Source organism: Zeus faber (genome assembly GCF_960531495.2).
Source record: "Zeus faber genome assembly, chromosome: 7".
NCBI lineage: Eukaryota > Metazoa > Chordata > Actinopteri > Zeiformes > Zeidae > Zeus > Zeus faber.
Genome location: NC_137203.1, coordinates 3,940,026 through 3,962,531, shown reverse-complemented (window position 1 = coordinate 3,962,531; position 22,506 = coordinate 3,940,026). Strand labels below are relative to the sequence as shown.

At 50.5% G+C, this 22,506-nt stretch overlaps 1 protein-coding gene across 1 annotated transcript in view; it reads right to left on the bottom strand.

Moving 5' to 3' along the window:
* Positions 1 to 20,268, bottom strand: part of kremen1 (kringle containing transmembrane protein 1) — a gene marked incomplete at both ends in the record, with an annotated part of 50,109 nt that extends 29,841 nt beyond the window's left edge. Inside the window, 4 exons of the mRNA XM_080003766.1 lie at positions 8,680 to 8,842; positions 15,659 to 15,719; positions 19,919 to 20,062; positions 20,107 to 20,268. Coding sequence (XP_079859892.1) covers positions 8,680 to 8,842; positions 15,659 to 15,719; positions 19,919 to 20,062; positions 20,107 to 20,268 — 530 coding nt within the window. The remainder of the gene's footprint in view (positions 1 to 8,679; positions 8,843 to 15,658; positions 15,720 to 19,918; positions 20,063 to 20,106) is intronic.
* Between the last annotated feature and the right edge of the window lie 2,238 nt (positions 20,269 to 22,506).

Sequence of the window (22,506 nt, the reverse complement as noted above, 5' to 3'; positions counted from 1 at the left end):
AGAGTTCAGGAGTTCAGCGGGGACCACGTTTTCCTGGAGACGTCTCTTGTTTGCGTGCATTTAAATAAAGGAGGTCAAGGAGAGAACCCTTTATTCCGCAGACTGGGTTTTGTTTCATCTGGGCTGATAAACCCTGACTTTTTCCAATCCTTTGTTTGTGTCATTTCAAAAACAAAGTAGTAAAGCTGATTTAACTCTGGATAATCTCGTCCTACTTTGGCTTCTATTAGGGATGGGACGACACCGCTTCTTTATTTCCCATCCAGTGCTGATGCCGATACCTTAACTATCGTCTATTCCGCTCCTGTATTTTTAAGCAACTAAGCTGTTCATTTGCTTATGAGAACCATCCCAAGAAATACTCACGATCAACCCGTTGACACACAAAGCTTGTGACATGGCTCGTACAATAAACGCTGCTTCCTTGTATTCAGGTATAAAGTTCAGTTTGAGCGATGTCCGGAAGACCATGGTATCGGATTACAACACATATCATTTCCGATATCCTTTCCAGTCGTTTTGGCCAATGTGGGACTTGATGCCTACACTGAATATCGGATCGGTACATCCCAGGTTCTACTAACGATGACTGTGATGCAGGGCTCTGCTCCGCCTGACTTACAGTACTTACTGCAGGTCACCGCAAGACTAAGTGTAAAATGTCATTTTATTTAGTATAACCATGCCTCATGTAAGGCCAAGCCACACATATACAGTATATACAGTATATATACTATCTACAATATATATATACACTGTATATAAAGTATACATAGTATATACAGGATATACAGTATATACTGTATCTACAGTATGTATGTATTTTGTCATTGGGGCCGGGGCCAGGGCACTCCCATGTTCCGTTCGGGGACACCCTATCTGCGGCAGATCAGTTTGTGGCCCCGCCCAGATCGACACCTGTTTGTTTGGCCCCGGGCTCCTACTGTCTTGGCAGGACGACAGGAGCCCCACGGAGTTCAATTACACGCTTTCTCTTTTTTCACCCTCTTCCTTTCTCTCGTGTGACGTGGGTGGAGCTTTGCCAGCCTTGCATTTCGACGTTTACTAATGGACAATACAATAAAATGAAACGATGAAATAAATCAACACAGAGAAGTGAATAACACCATGATCTCAGTCTTTGTCGCTCTTTCTAGTGCACACACACACTCGCTCTCTCTCTCTCTCTCTCTCTCTCTCTCTCTCTCTCTCTCTCTCTCTCTCTCTCTCTCTCTCTCTCTCTCTCTCTCTCTCTCTCTCTCTCTCTCTCTCTCTCTCTCTCTCTCTCTCTCTCTCTCTCTCTCTCTCTCTCTCTCTCTCTCTCTCTCTCTCTCTCTCTCTCTCTCTCTCTTCTCTCTCCACCGTACAACCACACGCACACTAAGCTCGCTTACAGCCCTGTTAATAGCTCCGTTTGATATAAGATTCCCAGGGACTATGGAAACCCGTGAGCTGCAGAGCTGATCGCTCCCCGGGAGGAAGGGAAGACACGAACCGGGACCATCGGCGCAAAAGGAAACCTCACGGGAGCCTCACCTGGGGGCGGGGGTAACCCTACTACTGAAGGATGGTGTTGACGGTGAAAATGTCTGGAGGTCATAGGGGGAGGTTGGAGGGCAAAACTCACCTCATTTATTTGGGAAATAAATGCGTCCAAAAAAAACCCATTGTCGTTGTAGGCCTTAATGTTTGTTCTGCCGCGATAACAAAACTCAAGGGAACCCGCCTCGCAGCGAGCCGCACACACAACCGTCGCTCTCTCTCCTACAAGCAGAACGAGCTCCTTAAATACACCGGCGGCCGCCGCCCTTGATTGGAACGATCCGTTCACCCAATGAGAGTCGGGGAAAGCAAAGTGGACGCAAAATGATTATTCACATCACACATAATCATTCAAATGCAAAATAAATTAATAAAGATGAACAATAAATATATAATACATATAAGTCAGTTATGATGTTTGAGCACAACCAATGATATAACTCAACAGTAAATCTATGAATCTGAAAACTAAATGGTGGCCTAATGCCAGGTGTTTAATTAGCAGGAACAGGTAAGACGTGGTTATTGTGTGCTTTGGTTTGTTCCTGATATGAGGCCGTTGATGGAAGATTTGAATAATGAATGTTCCCAGTTATTCATTAAGGTGAGGAATGGAGAACCTTTACACACTGACGTACATTTACCGGTGTGCACAGAATGCCATTGTATCCATCAAAAACACGCGCGCGCGAGCGCACACAACGCACACACACGCACACGCACACGCGCACATACGCACACACACACACACACACACACACACACACACACACACACACACACACACACACACACACACACACACACACACACACACACACACACACACACACACACACACACACACACACACACAGGCCATTGTCTGGAGGAGATGAATAAGCAAAGCCACATGAAGGAGAAACAGAATCACTGCGTCCTCAGGGTCCTAATGGGTGTCAGGCACTGTGTGTGTGTGTGTGTGTGCGTGTGTGTGTGTGTGCATGTGTGTGTGTGTGTGTGTGTGCGTGCGTGCTTGCGCGCACCCATGTGGACCTATCTGTGTGTCATGTGTGTTTAAGCAAATGTGCACGTGTGTGTCCAGATGTGTGCATTAACAGAAGGTGCCTGTGTAAGTTTGCATTCGTCTTTGAATCTTCTTTGCATGCCTCGTACGTGTGAGCGTCTGTTTGCATGAGTTTGAGTCGCTCCCTAGAGGATATGCTTCTCTAGTGGGCGGGGCTCCTCTCGGCTTTTTTCAACGCTCCGAGGCTACCGTTAAAGTTTCCAAGGCGCGCAAGTTGTCGTAATTGCTCTTTAATTACCGGTACAGCTCTTTGAAAAGCAGAACGAGCAATAATACAAGCGGTCGCCACCGTTCAAATCCTTCATTTCTGACTTTTAACCGCGTGGAACGTGAAGAGATCTTCCCGGAAAAAGAACGAACTTGAACTGGGGCATGTTGTTATTGAACCGTCCAGTGAAAACACGTCCACCGAGCTGTCGCTCCGCTGGATGGATTTATTATGGTACAAGGTCGAATTTTGGACACAAAATAAAAAAACTGTCTGGGATACACAGATCATTCTCTTGGAGGGCATTAATCAAGACGCCATTGAGTCTATACCGTGATGAGCCAAAACCCCTTATTCCATGCCAAAAAAAAAAATCGATGTATCCCCGACACACACACACACACACACACACACACACACACACACACACACACAGGCACACACACATACACACACACACACACACACACACACACTTATGGACATACAGACTTGCGTGTGTGCTTGCGTGGATGCGTGCGTGCGTGCGTGCGTGTCTTTAAAACGCCCCTGTCACCAGAGGTGGATCCCAGAAGATGTTTGGACACTTAATTGGTGCAATTACGCAGATTGTCTCATTTGGCTGCCGGTCGGAGCCACACACCCTTCAGGCCCAATAGCGCGCGGGACGCTCACTCGGGGCCAGCCACCGCTCTCCCTGTCCCCGGTCTGAGGGCGGCGTGGCTCACATCTGAGCACAGGCTGAGAAACGCAGCTGCTCTGGCTTGGCGGCAGCTCAAAAGCCTCTCTTCTAATAACCATTCCACGTACCTTTAACTGTAAAATTTATGATCAACTTTCAAAGATCCCTGGCCACGTGCGCCCATAAAAATCTCTCTAAATCATCGACATCAAACCGTAGCGGAGGGAGCGATTGACGCCGGGAAGGAGTTTGTTCCTCGAAGCTGAAACCCACGTCTTGAGGCCGGTTCCGGCGCCGCAGGAAGACTTTCCCTTTCAAGGCAGCGGAGGTTCCGCTTTCATCTGTTGAGACGCCGGGGGGCGGGCAGGCACAGCGAGAGATGCGACTGTCCACTGTCAACTCCACCGGTCGTGCTGCAGATGATGCACTAGTGTGACGTCTTTTCACATAACACTGAAGAAAAAAACATTTAAAAACCTTTCCCCAGGTCTCATAATGTGGTGATGGTGGACAACTGGGCAGTTTGAGTGACATCATGGAAATTCAGAAAACAATCATTCCAGCACTGCCACCATTATGTATGCACACTATATACAGTGTGTGTGTGTATATATACACTATACAGGGCTAAACTGTATATACTGAGGGGCACAGGTCAACGGTGCATGTGTCCTGTTTGAGCGTCAATAGAAAAGGGCCTGAGATTATTGTGAGAATTATTCAGTTTGAGAGTTTTAGGAATTTCTTGGAGAAAATAAAGACAAATAATTCAAGATAAAGAATGACTGAAAATCATTGGCTGAGGAATAATCGTGATTCTTCAATGTCTTGGTCTAAACAGATGACACCCAACACTGAAATTGAGTAGAATATATTATTTTATTTATTAAATGTATTTAGCTTGTTTATTTATTTATTATTATTATTATTATTATTATTATTAGTATTATTATTATTACATTGCCTTCTTTAATGTAAAGTACTTTTAACTGCATGTTGTGTATGAAACGTGCTATACAAATAAAAAAGTTTATATTATTATTATTATTATTATTATTATTATTATTATTATTATTATTATTATTATTACAGTGCCTTCTGTAATGCAAAGCACTTTTAAGAGCATCTTGTGTCTGAAATGTGCTATACCAATAACAATTCTTATAATAATAATAATAATAATAATAATAATAATAACATAATGTAATAATAATAATAATTATTATTATTATTATTATTATTATCATTATTATTATTATTGTTGTTGTTGTTGTTGTTATTATGATTATGATTATTATTATTATTATTGTGTGACATTCAGTGCACAAAGGGGTGACATAGTGACCTTCAAGACCAGCGTGCAAGCCTCATTGCCTTTGGGTGAGTTCACAATTATGGGTTATCTTCTCGGGGTTGAATTGAGAGCTGAGAGATGCGGGAGCATTAACTAATTAATGCTCTCTCAGTGCTTCTATCTATTGTTTTGCGGTCTCGCCGGAGACACGAGAGCTCTTGGCCTTCACTGAGGCTTCAGTTAATATGACATTTCCCCCCTTTCCAATGTCTCCATGTTTTCATGGGGCTAGTTTATAGCGGGCTATAAAGATGAAATGTGGGTGGCCATTAGGACTCCCGTGACAGCACTAGCACAGAGCCCTCTATCCTAAATCAGCCCGGGGGAAAACGTCAATGATGGGATGGGAAGAGGGTTTATGATCCTCCACTTCTCTTCTCTTAACCCGGTCTTCCAACCACCCCGGCGCCACCTGCTCCCCCGTCTCGGCCCGACCTGCAGCCTGGCCCTGTCGAGGTGTCCTGCCCCGAACCATCCAACCACCGCTGCCACCAGCGGTAGAGTGGAGACAGGCTCCTCTGCCTGGGGTTACCTCCGTGCAGGTCATGGGTTTGCAGGTTTCAGTCACTTCCATTATAGCAATATACATTTTAAATGCTCCTTTTCAGTGAGGTTTAAGAGCATTTCTCTACTTTTTCCAACTTCTAGATAGTTTTGGCAATGAAATGCATTTACACTTTTCCAATTTTTGTTCACCATTTTTTTATCCTTAAATCCAGAAACATCCTCAATGTACTTATCCAGAATAAATACATCTAATATATAAATAAATATATATATATTTTTTAAAGAAAACAGCTAATAACCCCTAAAAATCTAATTTTAGACTTATTAATGCAATTTGAGGCCTTTTTCTAAAGTGATTAAATACTTTTTCCAGACGTTGTAATGGCTTTGTGTTCATTTAGGACCCTACGCTCATAAAACCTGAGTGGCCCTGGGATCAGCCAGGCCCGGCATCCTCGTCCTTCTCTCTTTATTGTGTGTGTTTCCAAGCCCTCTCCATCTACGTTTTACTGCCCTGTTCTGCACTTTCAGCCAAAGCACAGTGCAGAAAACGACCAAACCCACCACAAAGTTTAAGTCCGTGGTAAGAAGATAAACAGTGATTTAGAAGGAGCAGAGGAAAAGAGAGAGTGAGCGCAACGGACAGGGAGAGGTAGAGAGCGAGAGAGAGAGAGAGAGAGGAGGGGGGCGGGTGAAAGGGAAATGAGAACTGATTGGAAGTAGAATTTGAATTGCATGATGCCCTTGGATGTAAATAATGAGTTTTGCAATCCAAATTTTGCAGCAGCGTCCAAGTCAATTTCTCACAACGCCGGGAAACATCCCCCCCGATACACCGGCGTTCCGTGATCAAGGCAATCAGACCTCCGAGGCGGTGGAGGGTCACCCGCCCGTCTCCGCCCGTGGCAGCGACGCAGACGCCCGCGCACACGGGCACATGCACGCCCCTGACCCCGCGCGGACATGTCATAAATACAAATGTGTTCACAATGAAACAGCCACTAGAGCCCTCTTGCCCAAGCAGATGAGTGACGCCTACCGTCTGGTAACGGCCCGGACGGAGACGGCGGACACTAAAAGAGGTTTATGGTCCCGATCGACGTCTATTGACTGACAATGGCCTGTCAAGACGCAACGGAGCCAAAGCTACAAGTGAGTTAAAGCTCAATTAACTAAGATGTAATTTTTGGTGTCAACTGCTATGATATAGTACTGTGGTGAGCGAATGATCTGTGAGTTACTGCCTCCTCAGCAAGCCTCGTCCCCCTACAATGCAGTTATTTGCTGATATTTCCTCCTTTCTAAACCACGTTGACAGAAACAGACGAGAAATGACGGGGGCCTCCATCTTGTGAAACACCCGGGCCCCTCCCGTTCCAACTCTTAACTGGGAGTGGGGTATTTGATGGAAGCAGGAGAGCAGTCGCTGGGCAGATTGGGGAGGCAACGAATACTGGAGATGAAGGATATGTTAAGATACGGCGCTATCAGCAGAGACCGAACTTTGCACAACGCGGCTCTGAAAAAGGACAACTAACCGCCGCCGAACCCTGAAGCGGTCGAGTCCAGCGACCACGCCTTTACCTTCTTTCTCCGTTCTCTCGGAAGCAACGCGCTTTTTATGTGAATGCGAGGTCCTGCTCGCGTATCCCTGCTTGTAAATCCACAGGCTTCCCGTGCCAGCCGGCGAAAGACAAATCCGACCGACGCCACTTCAAAGCATTGCTGCCTCGTGAGTTTACGACCGTGACTCGGAGAAATGTTTTTTTTCGAGGCCTCTCTGAAGGGAGGAGGGGGACGCGCGACCGGTCTCACGGCTTGGCTCGCCGGCACCAAGCCACCGCTCTGGGAGTCGCCGTCCGGCCGGACTGAGTCACGAGAGTGCGGCTCGGCGCGGACACACAAGTTCAACAGCCATGCACGCAACGCTGACAGACGTACATTGAGCGTGGCCGACGGATAGATGGGGTTTCCCGGTGCTCAAAGCCGCCGCGTCCCCCTGGCATTCCTCTGAGGAGAAGTGGAGATTTGCTTGTGCAAACTCTTCAAGCGCGGCTGCTTCGCTGACAGGAGTAAACGCTCTGTAAGAGCACCGCCTATGAAAAACTCAGACGTGAATTTTTCAGACGTGAATGTCTGACAGGGCCCGAGTGTCCAAACACTACGCAGAGTGACAGGGACCTACTTGTCTCTGGCTCGAATCAATATCCGTCACTTCCCTGCAAACGGCTTTGTGACATTTGCGCGTCCGGTGATGAACCGGGACCAGTAACTGTCAATCGTGATCATCCTTGGTGGGAATGGCAAACGTTGAATGGACTGCATTCTCTCCAGCCCAGGGAACGCAAAGTCGCTTTACAATTGACATCGCATCCACCTGTTCACACACGGTGGTGGAGGCGGCAGTGCAAGGCTCCAACCTGCACCATCAGGAGCAGTTAAGGGGTCGGTGATCTTGCTCAAGGACACTTTTACATGATGCCACGCTGTAGTGCCGGGAGATAAGGCCAAAAATGTTATCACTACGAAATATTTTCTGCCATTCGATAACGACATTTATCAAAATATATATAAAAATCACTGTGAAATATATATACATTTATATTTTATAAAGAAGACCGTTGCATGCCATAATGCATTTAAAAAACACATTTATTGGTGGAATGAAATTGAAACGCTTGAAATAAAAATCTGCGTTCAGAATCCTCGTTTTAGATAAAATGCTGAACATAATATTTATATAATGAACATTGCACCGCACTCGCAATGTAAGCGAGAAGTGAACAATGAGTAACAAGTGCAGCCGCTTTTAATTAACATTTTACGTAAATCAAATTGCGTTCAAAGCGAAAACAAAATAAATATGGCAAGTCGGCCCGAATCCAAAAAAACGACAAACTATCCATGTATGCGGCCCACATTTGTTAACGATACATCATCTTTCTCCTTCTCCTCCGAGTTGCTCATTTTGGACGGCCAGAGCGGCAGTCGCCACTGCAGGGGGCGGGGCTTCTTTCTATATCGACAAACGTCATTGGCCAGAGGGGAAAGGTCAACTTCAGATCGTACAGATTGATTGGCATCCCATAACGCATCTATAAATGAAAAAAATCTGCGGAAGACATCATCAAAGTCATCGCGCTTATTTTATGGAGACACAGAGGGGGGAAAAAAAGAATCGCGATAATTATCGTTATACCTAGTCGTTACACCCAAGACCTTAACCTTCCATCACTCTGCGCGGACAGGGAAGGGTTCAAACAAGCCAGTCCTTCCTGTGGATAAATGTCTGGGCCCCTGGGGACGGGGAGGGGGCTCACCTGCAGAAGTTGTGGCTGCCCAGGCCTCCTTCTTCGTTGGGGTACTTCAGGGTGTTGTAGGGGTGCTGGAAGGTTTCGTTCCAGTAGAGACAGGGCTTCCCCCCGTGGAGGCCGGTCTGGTTCTGAAAGCCCCTGTAGTCCGCTCCATTGGCAGTGTAACACTCTGGGATAAAAAATAACAATAATAAAAAAATTTAAAAAAGCACACAGGGAGAAAAGTTGTTAATTTCTGAATATACGGTCTGAGATCAAATATTGGAGGTTGATGAGGTTCTGGTACGTGGTTTTAAGCAGGCATGTAACAGGCAGTAGTTAAAGGACCCGCTGGATGCCAGTGAATCAGAATCCGGCTCCAGTTCAATGCTTTTTCATCGTGGCTGTGTGGTTATTGCACATGGCACGCTCATGAGACAATAAGACTTTGAATAATTGTATTCTTTGCCTTGTCTCAAATCAAAAGCTGCTCAATCATGTTGGAGGAAGATCAATGACCAAGGAATTGTTTCAATTAACGTCACTCCATATTTCACAGGCGTTTCAAAAGGGGGAAGGGGGACATACGGCAAAAGCAAACATGGCTTGAATTTCCAGGAAAATTGTACAACAACCATATGGTGACGGCACAGAGAGAGAGAGAGAGAGAGAGAGAGAGAGAGAGAGAGAGAGAGAGAGCATGAATCACAAATCAAAACAATGGTCTCCGTAGCAGTCAAACAAACAGGGCCCTGACGGGAGTGTGATGAGCCATCACTGAACGGCCTCTCCCGGGCCCCCCCCCGTTAAGACAGCCCCGACCGCTGTGACTCAATCCCGAGCATAATTACATCAGGTTGGAACAATATTAATTCAAGACTCTGATTTACTGCCGCCGGGGGCCGATCATTTCGACGTCTTACAGCATGCGATTCCGGTAACCAGCGTGCATGAGGGAGAAAAAACATTTAACGGATAAACACCATCAACATCACCTTTCATGCGGATACAAACACTTAAAAGGTTACTGAAAAAAAAAAGGGGGGGGTGCATAAATATTTTCGATCTGAGGTGGAATATAACGTTTTAATGTCGTAAGACGGTATATGTCTAGAGATAATTGTGAAAAACTGGTGTCCAAATGAAATCTAATGTGAGATAAATCAAATCTCGTCTAATCTAATGCTGCCTAATGGAGCTACATCAATGAGCAGATGTTCTTTAAATGTGTAGGAATTTGTAGTTTTTAACCGGCCCTGTCTCCTTTCGACGTGATGCATGGAGCCCGCCAAACAAACCGAATGAATAACAGCGTGCGAGCTGATAAAAGGTGAGGGGAAATGAATGCACCTTCAAGATATTTAGGGGGGGAAAGCCTATTAAAGACAGAGAAAAGGTTAAATGAGGTAAAAGTTGAAGTGAGGTAAATAAAGTCAAACGCAGCAGCTGTGCAGGACCCAAACGCATGGAGCGAAGTGCAAAGTGTGACGGCACCCGGAACAACAAACACGCAGACGAGCCAGGAAAACACACACACACACCCACACACACACACACACACACACACACTGCGCACATGTGTAGGGACGGAACACACCACGCCCCTCCACCCCCGCCCCCGCCCCCACCCCCAGCCGCACGCAGACCTCCTCCCTGCGCCAAATGAAAAGACACCGTTACTGCCTCGGAGGGAACTTAGTGACGTAGTCACTTGTAATGAAAGTGGTTTCGGTCGTCTCTGATGTCCGGCCTCCCGTCAGCGCGTTGACAGGGTTTTTCTGGAGTTATGAAGCTTCTCTGGTGCCTCGTTTTGTCTGAAAATGGCTTCCGTGTCCTTCAGGTAATAAATTCGGCCTCAACCGCTCGGTCATAAATCCGCCACAGACTCTCCAAAGTGGAACGTCGCTTGGCATAGTGTCAACGCACAAAGCGTCTATCATTGTGATGTCTCCATTTGTGTGTGTGCGTGCGTGTGTGTGTGTGTGTGTGTGTGCATGCGTGATTGTGTCTATATGTGAGAGTGTGCGCATGTATTAGTGTGTGTGAGTGTGTGTGTGTGTGTGTGTGTGTGTGTGTGTGTGTGTGTGTGTGTGTGTGTGTGTGTGTGTGTGTGTGTGTGTGTGTGTGTGTGTGTGCGCGTGTGTGCGGGTGTGTGCGTGCGTGCGTGTGTGTGAGTCTGTGAGTGTGTGTGTTTAGGTGGTGTTTAGGTTGTGTTGTGTAGGTTCTCATGCTGCCTGGATCCGCAAGCTAGTTATAACGCCAGTCATTTGGGACTGATGGCTTCGGAAATGATTTCATAATAATGATTAGGTTATTGGTGAAATTTTTTAAAGTGGTAATCTGTGAGATTATTTTTTGTCTGCATTTCTCCCATATTTGATACTTTATTCAGCTGGCACCTTGTAATAAACAGCCGTTCAATGTATTTGCATTTTGAATGCAGTTCCGGGAGCGATCTGATGGATTGCCACTTATCTCCGAGTTCCCAACAACTCTGCTTTCAGAACCAGTGTCATCTCATATCTCACAGTACACAGACTGTGGTTTAATTGCATTTATATTGTTTGTGGGAAGGAGGGACCTACAGTATTGTATTTATTCACGTTTTTCCGCCTGTGGGAAGCATGAATATAAATGTGGAGAGACCACGGCGGGTTTTGTAGTCGGCACAAATCCCGATCGTGACTCACTTTCTCTCCAAAACTAATCAGGGGTGATGCCGCCCCAGTCAGCCGGGATAACATCATGCAGGGAGAGGGCGACAGGCTGCATCCCAAATGAGCTTACGTCCTTCAAACGCCGCCCCCTCTGAAAAGATACCGGATTGAAATGACTTGGCGCTCGGCTGCTCGATGCGCAGTACGAGGGAAAAAAAAACCCATCGGAACGGCTTAAATACGTCTCGTCTTTTTTCGGGGAACTCTGGCGTAGGGGTAATTCGGGGTGGGGAAGTGCTTGTCCGCACATGGGCCACGGCTGGCAGTCACCAGGGGCCTGCGGCGACCGAGTCAACCTTCCAGGACGGGATGGTAAAATATGGCAACGTTTTGAGGCCACCGGCGGGGAGGGTGAAAGGGGGGAGGTAAAAGGGGAATTGGTGGAGTAGCGGGGAGGGGTTGATGTGGTTTCAAGGCACCATTTGCCTGCGGCGAGAATGGGAAGCGGCGGATCGGCGGGAACCCGAAGATAAGTGAGGCCGTCGTGAAGATGAATGGGGCATTTGGAAAGCCCTGCGGAAGGCCGCACATCCGTCAGACGGCAGAACGGGGGAAACGGCCGGGGAACGCCGGCGGTCCCCGGCCGGTTGTATCAGCGCCACCGACCACGCGCTGCCCCCCGCTCCTCACATACACAAACACCCTCCCCAGCCCCTTCCCCCACACCCCTCCCATGTCACCGAGCAATCGGGCCAGCATTGGGCCAGAGCTTTCTTGTGGTCTCATCGCGGCCATGATGGGAAACAGAACGGCCGCATGAAAGTAGGAAAAAAAAGGAGAGAAAAAAAAAAAAGGAGCAGAGAACACGACTCCTCCTCCCTGCTATTAAGTACACGCAGGCCTACAAATAGAAAGGGTCCGGGAAAGGGTGGAGGAAGAAGAGAGGGTGGAGGAAGAAGAGAGGGAGGAGGAGGAGGAGGAGGAGGAGGACTCGCCCTGAGCTCATGGAGCCCTGCACCACACAAGCAACAAGAAAGGCAGAAAAAAAAAAACACATACACACGCACACACACACACACACACACACACACACACACACACACACACACACACGCAAGAAAACCCCCGAAAAAGAGAGGACAGTTCAGAGAGAGCTAATCGCCCTGTTATTATATTTGCAGGGATTTGTGCCTAATGACTTCCACATTGCGACTTCAAATGCACTTGATGCTCTGATTGAAGGGGCCGGCGGCGGGGGGCAGGGGGGCGGGGGGGCGATGGCGGGGGGGTTCCGCGGGTGGGAGAGGGATAGTCTGTGTGGGAGTTTGGTCATGTGATCTCCACAACACAAACAAACACGGGTTCCTGTGAAATGTGTTGCCATGTCGCGGCGCAGTTCATTTGTTGTGTTCACTCCAAGGGATGAAAAGCGGCGATAATTACAGACGACTGCTTCCTCGCAGGCCGACATAAAGAGCTTCCTTCCATCTTTATTATATGCTTGCAGCTCAGCGGGCCGGCCGCGCAGGCCCCGCTGCATGAGTAATATCATAATGACGCGACACAGAAGGAGTCCATTGTAGGAGCAAGTGCTCGCTGTAGGATCCACATAAATACCGCACGCCGCCGCCGCCTCTCCGCACATGTGCCGCGCAAGTGCTCTCAGATACGTTTCCGACGATAAACAGCGTCTCAGAGCATGGGGGGGGTGTGAGATGAGCCGAGACCTGTCCGAGCTGTCGCCGAGGCGAGCCGTCCCTGGAAGCTGTCGCCCCGGTGGTGTTGATTAAGTGGGCGGTGTGCGGCGAAAAAAAAACGCAGGCGAACACGCCCCCCCGAGCCCCGGTTGCAGGAGAGCAACTGCGCCGGGCGTTCACGCCGATGGTGCCTGGATGAACCGGACAGAAAGACCAGCTTTGAACGGAGGGTGGAGGGTGGAGGGCGGTAAATAGTTCGCTCTCGCGCGCTCGTACACACCACCACGTGCCAACGCAAAACACTGAGTCATTTTATTAGTTCCTCCTTCCAAAGGCATTTTCTTTGGCCCGAAAGGTGGTGTTTTGACGGGAGGACGACGCTGCGCAATTCCGGTCCAGACCACACCGGGCCGCGGGTTAAGGGTTCCCGTTTCCCTTCGCTGAGGCAACATTTGCTTCCACTTCAAAACCGCCGCGGCTCCCCCCGCGCCAGGGAAGCGGAGCGTCGCCGGCTGACGCTCGGCGCTCATCGTCCTCCTTTCTTCGCCGGCTCCCCTCACGCCGTCGGACGGCGCGGAGGCGGTGGGCGGGGCGCATCTCATCTCCCTGTCATCTCCGACTCTCTTCTTCGTGAGCGGGGTGGGGACTTTCTGCCCCCTCAAGCCCCCTTTTCCTCCCCCCGGTGGGGGGGCGAGGTGGGACCCCCATGTGGCGGAGGGGAGACTCCGACTCCCACGACATCTCCGGCGACTCAGAGATCACCAGCGGAGCTTTACGACTGCTCTGCTCCTTTCACGCTGTTGTCATCGCCCGTGGCCCCCAGATAACTGGGGCAATAAACCGGGCTCCCATTCATTTCCTAAAATACCCCCAACCACCTCCACCGCCATCCCTTCGCCGTGCACCCCCCCCCAGCCTAAAAACAACACTCCCCAATTCTGCGCCGCGGAAGCCTTGGGCCCAGGGGAGTCCGTGGCTGGCTCGCACCACCTATAAAACATGGCCGCATCGCACTTTCGTGCGGACCCTATTATTTATCCCTGCAATGGAAAGAGACTAATGTAACCAAACGGCATCGGCCAACGGCGGCTGCCAAGAAACTCTGTCTTTGAAGTTTCCTTGTGGCAAAGGAAAAGCATGGGAAGTTTTTGTTGCCTGGAGCTGCATTCTGGCCAACAATTAAAGACTTTCTGTCTTGATTAATGTGGGACATCTATCAGCGAGCACATCTGAGGGGAGATAGCGTCGACCTCCACCGCAAATGCCAAGGTCGACGAGAACACGGCGAAGCGCACGGGGGGGGCGGATTGGCGATCGGGGGGGAGGGGGGCGGCAGGTTTTCTCTGCGTTTCAGACGGACGCCGAGGCCGGTGTGGAGGACGCTCGGTGGGGGTTCTGTGTGCACCCCATCCCCGCCCCCCCCCCCCGGGGTGAAGAAAAGCCGCCGGCAAATTTGTCAACGCCACGCCGGGGGGGGGGGGGGGGGGCGTGCCAGCCGACCCGACGCGATGGCGGACAGGTGTCGCATTCGATTACCCACCTCCGGCACCCCCCCGCCCCCCCCCAAACCCCACCCGAGCCATCTGCCCAAAAAAAGGGAGCCAGATTTCGCCAACATGATTAAAAGCTTCTTCACCTCTAACGCCGTCCTTGTCTCCTCCGGTTACTCACACGCCGCCGCCGCCGCCACGCGCACAACAGCACCTCCCTGTGCACGCGCAGCAGCAGCACCTCCCTGTGCACCCAGCCGACGGGGTGAGGGGGTTAAACAAACAGCCGGGGCGGGGGAATCTCCCACATACTCAGCACACGCCGGAGAGCTCGCCCTAAGCCAACTCTGACGCCCAGGTAAACAAGACGACCCTGCGCAGGCACGGGAGGGCGTGAGGAGGGGTGAGGAGGGGTGGGAGGAAGGGTGAGGAGGGGTGGGGGTGGACACGGAGTTACAACACAGGTCGAGGTCGGGTTTGCACGCTGTCCAAAGTGCACAACTAGCCCCGCTCCTGCCGTTCGTCCGAAACGAGACCCCGACGGCAGACCAGAGGAGAGGGGCGGGGGGAGGGGGGCGCTGAGGAGGGAAGGAAGAAGGAAAGGAGGAGAGGGAAAGGAGGAGAGGGAAAGGAGACGCCGAAAAACAGGCCGAGACAGAGAGAGAGAAGGAGAGAGAGAGAGAGGGAGAGAGGGCGAGTCCTGACGGGACAAAGAGCAGTATTGTGATCCCGCTGGTCGCCGGCTCGGCGTCTGATCCTGAGGTTTTATTTCCCACGTCTTTGGCTTTGAAGCCGGTTGGGGGCGACCGATTGCAGCTCTCGCCGTCGCTGCATTCAACTCGGCTTTTTCGGTTTGTGCTTTGTACTCGTTGGCGTTGGAAGTTTGAAGGTTCAAAAACTCACGATCCAATTTGCTAATTTTATGACATCAAACCCCGACAGGGTGCTCTCTGTAATGACAGATGAGCATCTGAGAGGCGAGGTGCTTTTTATTGAATCCTGCCATTACTGGAAGAAAGGGCCAAAGGTCTAAATTACATATTTATATATATATATATATATTTGTATTATGGCACTTTTCATTGTTCCTACTTGAGTATTTCATCGACTTTTTCTACCATTTCCAGATTACAACCCCTCCGACCCCTCACATCCACGGCACCTGGGGCCCGCAGGCACCGGCTCCAGATCTCCTTCCAGAGGCTCAGCTGCACGCCAGGCGCCTACACAAGCAAACAAATAACCGACGCAGGATTAAAGCGGCTTCGCTAATGTGTTACTTCTGGGGAGGAAGGGCCCGTCGCCACATGGGCTCCGTGCCTTTGATAGCATGCGATGCGCGGCCCCGCTCCCGCCTCGCGTGCGGGTGCTTCCAGCCCTCGCTGCTCTCCAACCCGCGGTAAAACCGTCTCCCCGTCAGACGCCGGGTGTGACAAAACATGCATTAATCGCCACTCCGACCCACATTCTGAACCCTGCTCTCTAACTCTCTCTCCACCCTCCCGGTGCCCCTACTTCCTACACACACACACACACACACACACACACACACACACACACACACACACACACACACACACACACACACACACACACACACACACACACACACACACACACACACACACACACACACACACACACACACACACACACACACACACACACCGAAACCCCCTGAACTTACAGTCAGAATGAAAGGGAGCAATTTTCATCAGTAGAGAAGCCGCAGTGTTTAAGATGGATATCCAATGTGGGGGAGAGGAGATACACACGTACCCAGATGTACAAGTACACACACGCACACACACACACACACATGTGCACAGACAGGCACACACACATAAACACACATACACCAATGCGTACACACTCATACAAATGCACACGGGCACCTATGGAAAGACGTTAGAGGGCGAACACACATGTTCCTCACACACCAATACACACACACACACACACACACACACACACACACACACGGACATACAGACTTGCATATCACATGCATGCACAGCAACACACATACAAGCACATGCACATAGGCGCACGCAAGACACACAATAGGGGCACACACACACACACACACACACATAGAAGGCCCATTGTATCCTCAGTAGCAGAGCTTGTGTCGTTGTGTCTGAGCCATTCCCACCAACTCCTCACTTTACTGTAATTGCTGTGTGTGTGTGTGTCTGTGTGTGTGTGTGTGTGTGTGTGTGTGTGTGTGTGTGTGTGTGTGTGTGTGTGTGTGTGTGTGTGTGTGTGTGTGTGTGTGTCTCTGTGTGTGCACGTGCATGTGTGAACATGCAAGTGCATGTGTCAATCAACCCCCTAATCAGCGCTCCTCGGAATAGTCCGGCCGGTCAGAGGTGAAATCAATCTGTCGAGAGATTATGTGGCTCTGCAGTGCACTGAGCACACGCACGTACACGCACACACTGTGCATGCACACGCAGCGCACGCACACACACCGCGCACATGGATACACAGCGCATGCACACACTGCGCACGCACACACTGCGCACACATGGACACACTGCACACACACACTGCGCACACATGGACACACTGCACACACACACTGCGCACACACTGCGCACACATGGACACACTGCATACACACACACTGCGCACACATGGACACACTGCACACACAGACACTGCGCACACACTGCGCACACATGGACACACTGCACAGACTGCGCACACATGGACACACTGCGCACACACACACTGCGCACACATGGACACACTGCGCGGGAACACTGCAGCTCCAGAATGTCCCAGAAACCGAAGGTCACCGCTCCATGTACTCGTAGCGGGGGGTGGTGCCTGTCACCCCTCGTGTTTGTTCCCGAGGCAACGGTGTGATCTGCAGCTGATGAGGGAATCTGCCATGACATCACAGACCAACGTCAACATGAAGCAACATCACCGAACTGGAAAATAACACATTTACGCAAAAAGGAAGAGATAGCTGTTGTTCTTCCAAAAGAGAAGGACAAGGGAGTCTACTCTTCCTCTACTCTGCCTCTACTCTGCCTCTACTCTACCTCTACTCCACTGTACTTTACTCAACCTCTACCTGACAGGAAATACGTGATTTGATTGTTTGATTTGTCATTATCAAGACGCTACTAAATTTGGTCCATTATCCAAAATGATTTTTCATCGGCGTCGATACGTGATGTCCATGAAGGAGGCTTTGCGGTGGAAGGAGAGGTGGAGGAGAGGTGGAAGGAGAGGTGGAGGAGAGAGAGAGAGAGAGAGAGGGCGCAGGGTGGGGGTGGCTTGTTGCTTAACACACCTGTTTTCGATCGTCCTGTTTGTGCTCAGGTTCTCTGGTATTTGAGGAATGTTAATTGTACGGGGTTTGGCTCAAGCTGAAGTCCTGTCAGTGGTTGTGCAGGGGCATGTGTTTCACCCACCACCACCAGCACCACCACCACCACCAGCGCAACCACCAGCAGCAGCAACAACAACAACAACAGCAACAGCAACAGCAACAGCAACTCCACCGCGGTCCTATCACCACCCCCACCCCACCCCCCTCTGAGGTCATGGAGGATTACGGGGCAAGGGGAAGAGGCTGGGTCTGAGGTGGCTGGGTGGAGGCTTGGGCGGAGGAGAGGTCACTGCATGACCTCCCTGCCAGCACAGCCCACTGCTGCGGGCAAGCTGCCGTCTTGGGGTTCCATTTTCCTTTTTGGTCGGACTTACGTGATCGTTTGTGGTAAAACAAATTAAAAAAGACGAATGCAAACAGTCAAAGTACAAACACAGAAGACATGAAAGTTGCCTGTATTTACATTGTATGTACATATATATATACTTTGATAGTATACCGTGCACGGCATTTATATATATATATATAATTATATATACTCTGTATTACTGTGTATTTGAGTTTTACTTAGTTTGAGGTATAGTTGTTGATGTACGCATAAAGTTAATAAAACCATCTGGAATACTGCTGTAATTATCCTTCCCACATTTTAATAATAACAAAACTTTGTTAGGAACATGAAAGGGAACATGTTAAACAAAGCCAAAACCCAGAAAGTGGGTTTACCCATGACACAAAACACATGCTGCTTCAGTGAGTTTAACAGTTAAGACCCTGGAGAGAGATGTGAGGCTCCTGAGGTGATGCCAGTTTGGCCTCGTTAATCTACACTGATGCAAACGGGCTTGTCATCTTGATTTCTTTCGTTTGCACTTTCATATTGGCTCGTATTTCTTTTAGCATCCGCCCTTTGAAATAACTGATGCACAATTGTAATCGTTTTTTTTTCTGTTCAAACGAAACTGAGCTGGGCCTCCTGGGTCAGGCTGATTGGATATCGCTCAGGCCAAACCGCCCAGGGCTAAATGTCAAATCAGTCCGCGGCTCCGCGGCCAATAGGCAGCGCCGCCGCCCTCTTTGGGTAATTGTTCCTTTGATGAGATCAGTAATGGCACAAAATGGTCGCTGGAAATTGGGCTTAATTTGATGAAATGTCTCGACCGAGGCTCAGAGCCATGTGTCGGGGAGGAGCGCGGCTGAAACGGACCGGCGGTGGACGCTCGCTCGCCCTCCGGCGGGGGGCACAGACCCAGCCTCATCCCCTGAGATTGAGAGCACCCAGGAACTTCCTTTTCCTCCTAAGTAGCTTGACAAACAGGCATCCCATCTGCATCCAATGAACCCGTAGCGTGCCGGTTTGGGCCAGAGTGGCAGCAGCATCGGAGAGGGCTGCGGCCTGTTTGTTTTGTCTATCTGTGTAAACGACAGATGGAGGCATTGGCCCTCAGCATTCCTTGACAAGTTTCGGTTTCTTACGCTTTAAATCTTAAAAAAAATATTTTTTTTTTTCTCCTCCCGCGGGAGACGAAAGGCTCCAACGGTTGAGACTCTCCGCTTCTCCCTCGCTTGAAACTACGTCCCCCTTTTATTCGCGCCGGCTTCGGAATCGGTTTGGGTCGTTATCACAAAGGTTCATCTCGATGTCCGGATCGCTCCCCTTGTCGTCGGGGACTTTCCCCCCGTGTGTTAAAACCTCCTCTTTTTATTGTGCCACGGGAATGGCCGGTCGGAAGGCGGACAGGGAACACATTACCGCTGTATCAGATCACAGCGCGGCGGCGGGACGGACCGCAACGCACTCCAGAGGACGGCAACAACAAAGGCACAAAGGCTGCGGGAGAGGGGTCCTGTGTTCGGTCCCCTTTTAACGCTGCCTTAGTCTCCAGTTCCTGATCTTGACTGTGAAAGTGATCCCTTCCCCCTGTGAAAAGGCCGCGCGGCTGTGGGAAGAGCTGGGAAGAGCCGAGCTGAGCTGAGCCGAGCCGAGCCGTGCTGGGAACCAGATGGCTCTCGTGAGACGGGGGGCGGGGAGGGGGCATCTCGCTCCCTTCCCGACCATGGGGGATCCATTACTGGAGATCCATTGAGGGCCGGCGGATAACGTTTCATGGCCTCGGCCGAGTGTGACCGCTCCCCTCCGCCCCGGCCCGCCGAGTCGGCTTCGGCCGCCGGCCGGTGCCACGCAGGCTGCCGCCGGCCCAGCGGGCTTGTTTTCACCTGAGGGAGCCGCATTCACCTCCGGCACAGGAGGGACAACTAACCGAGGGCCTCCCTGGGACTTGGGTTTCATCCCTTTTGAGTCCCAGGCCTCTTTCAGGGGGCATCACATTGCTGTGGGATATCACCGGCTCCACGGCTTTAGGCACAAAGCCGTGTTTGTGAGCACCGCGTTCCCGTGTGCCTGCAAAGTCGGTCCCATTCATCCATGATATCTTTGTTTGTTTAAGCTGAGTTACCTTGGAGTTTTGATTCAGTGGGAATATCGCTAAATTTCCGTATTCTTTTGCCATTGACAAATTGACCACATCATAAACCCGCCCGTTCCGCCGGCTTCTCTGTGCTCCCACCTTAAGTCACACATTTCCACTTGCGAGGCTCCTGAGCTCTGTCGACCACACGGACAAAAGTGCAAGGCCGCTCTCTTGACACTTTGTTTGCCGTCCACTCAGCCCTGCCAACTCCCTCTCCAAATGTTTGTTCCGTCCACTTAGCAAAGTCCACTGGTTTTGCCCCGTCGGCTCAGCAGCTGCGGATGGGACTGGGGGGGGGGGGGGGGGGGGGGGGGGGTGACAGCTTGACTCAGCCCGGCCCCGAACTGCTCACAGCTGGACGCCGACAGTAACCCTGCGACTCAGCGTTCTGAGCGACTCGCCCCCTTTTATTTAAAGTGGCACGCCGCTCCACTCCACAGTGTCGGAGCGCAGAGCTCAGTGGCCGGGGACCAAGCATAACCGGGGTATAAAAAGAAGCAGAGTTCGCCGGACAGGTCACGTCTCGCACGGTAGCAATTCAATATCCTTTCGTTATGTTCTGGGTTACGCTTCTCAAAACTTAAAACTGCATGCGACACCACAAAAATATATGGTTGCTTTGAAAACGGGCCGGTCGAGGTTCCTGCAAGACTGCCCACTCGCTGCTGGCGTGATGTTTGGAACATTTTACATGTTTGATTCAAAGAAAGAATAACAAGCTCATTTGTCTTAATGATACTATGTCCAAAAATGTAATTAATAGTATGCTTAAAAGGGGAAACACGATGAGAGAGGAATATGGTTTGGGGCCCGCACCAAAAAACTCCAACCAGAATCTGTTCTTTTCTGTTCTCGCTGGGAAACGGACACAAGCCAGCGAGTGGCTCGAGACCAGCAGGGCTGCTGTTATTATTATCAGTATAAATCCTCACCGCCTCGGAGGAAAATACACAAAAATCACATTTGTCGTTTGTGTTCTTTCCCCTGCCCCTGCCTTTTCACTTCCTCTGGGCTATTGCATTGAAAATTCCATTTTCTGTGAATTAAATTGGGTTTTGATAATGGGGGCAACCTTTTGTGTGGGACATGATAGCACTGCGAGGAGAGAACGGGACCCGGGGGCCTGTGGGGGGCTGATGGACTCTGACCGCCGCAGAGGGGAGCCGAGCCCGGGGGGGCTGCCCCCGAAGGTCAAGCCCAAACCTGGAGCGGCGACCGAGGCACCGGGAGGAGGAGGGAGGAGACGATTAGAGATCCTAATCGTTATGATATGCTGCCTGAACTAACGGCACCGTTGCAAAAAACCAACATGTCATCCCTCATTCACAAAACAGCGCTGACTGCCTGCGACCAACCTCCGGGCAACAAAACCCCACAGACCACTATTTTGGCTTCACGGAGCGCACGGGGCCCCCCGGGCGGAGGGGGAAAGAGCGGCAGCTCGGCGGCCTCGTCAAGCCTTGCCTCACCAGGGGTCCCGTCAGCGGAGCCGACCCCGTCACTTTTTCCCTTCGCAACACCGCCTTTCACGCCCCCCCATCCGGCGTGGCCTCCAATGCCCCCCCTGCGTGGACCGCGGAGCCGCAGCTGCTCTGCACACGGGGCGGCCCGCCCGCCCGCCCGCCCACACAGGCGCCGATTTGCAAAACATCTCAGATGGAAACAAAAACAGAGGGAGGGATCGATCGCCAAAGTGTTTTTTTGTTTTGTTTTTTTCACGCCTCAAAGTCTGGTGAGGGATGCGCAAATTTGTAACGTCCAACATCGTCAGTTGCAGATTTGGAGAGTATCGACCACCTCCCCCGGGTGCGCTCGCCTCGTTCTCGTCGGCTTTTCAAATGTTGAAAACAAAATGAGCACGCCCCGTGGCCCGGGCCCCTTCCACGAGGGACAGGGAGTTTTCCCGGTGCCTTGACGGTGAATGTTGACGACGACGACGACGCATAACGGGGGCGATCGCGGCCGCGTTATTCGTTATTCCAATAGCCGAGGCTATACCCTCTCATTACTGGATCGGCTTAAAGGATTCAGACGACAATCACTTGGGCTCACGCCCGGTGATTGAAAAACAAGGCTTGGTTAAAAAAATAGATTAAAAAATTGTTTTCCTTCAACGAAACAGGTACGGTGTTTGACATTTAACAGGAAGAGAAACGCCTAAATAGTCAACCCCTGACTCTCTGTACTTGC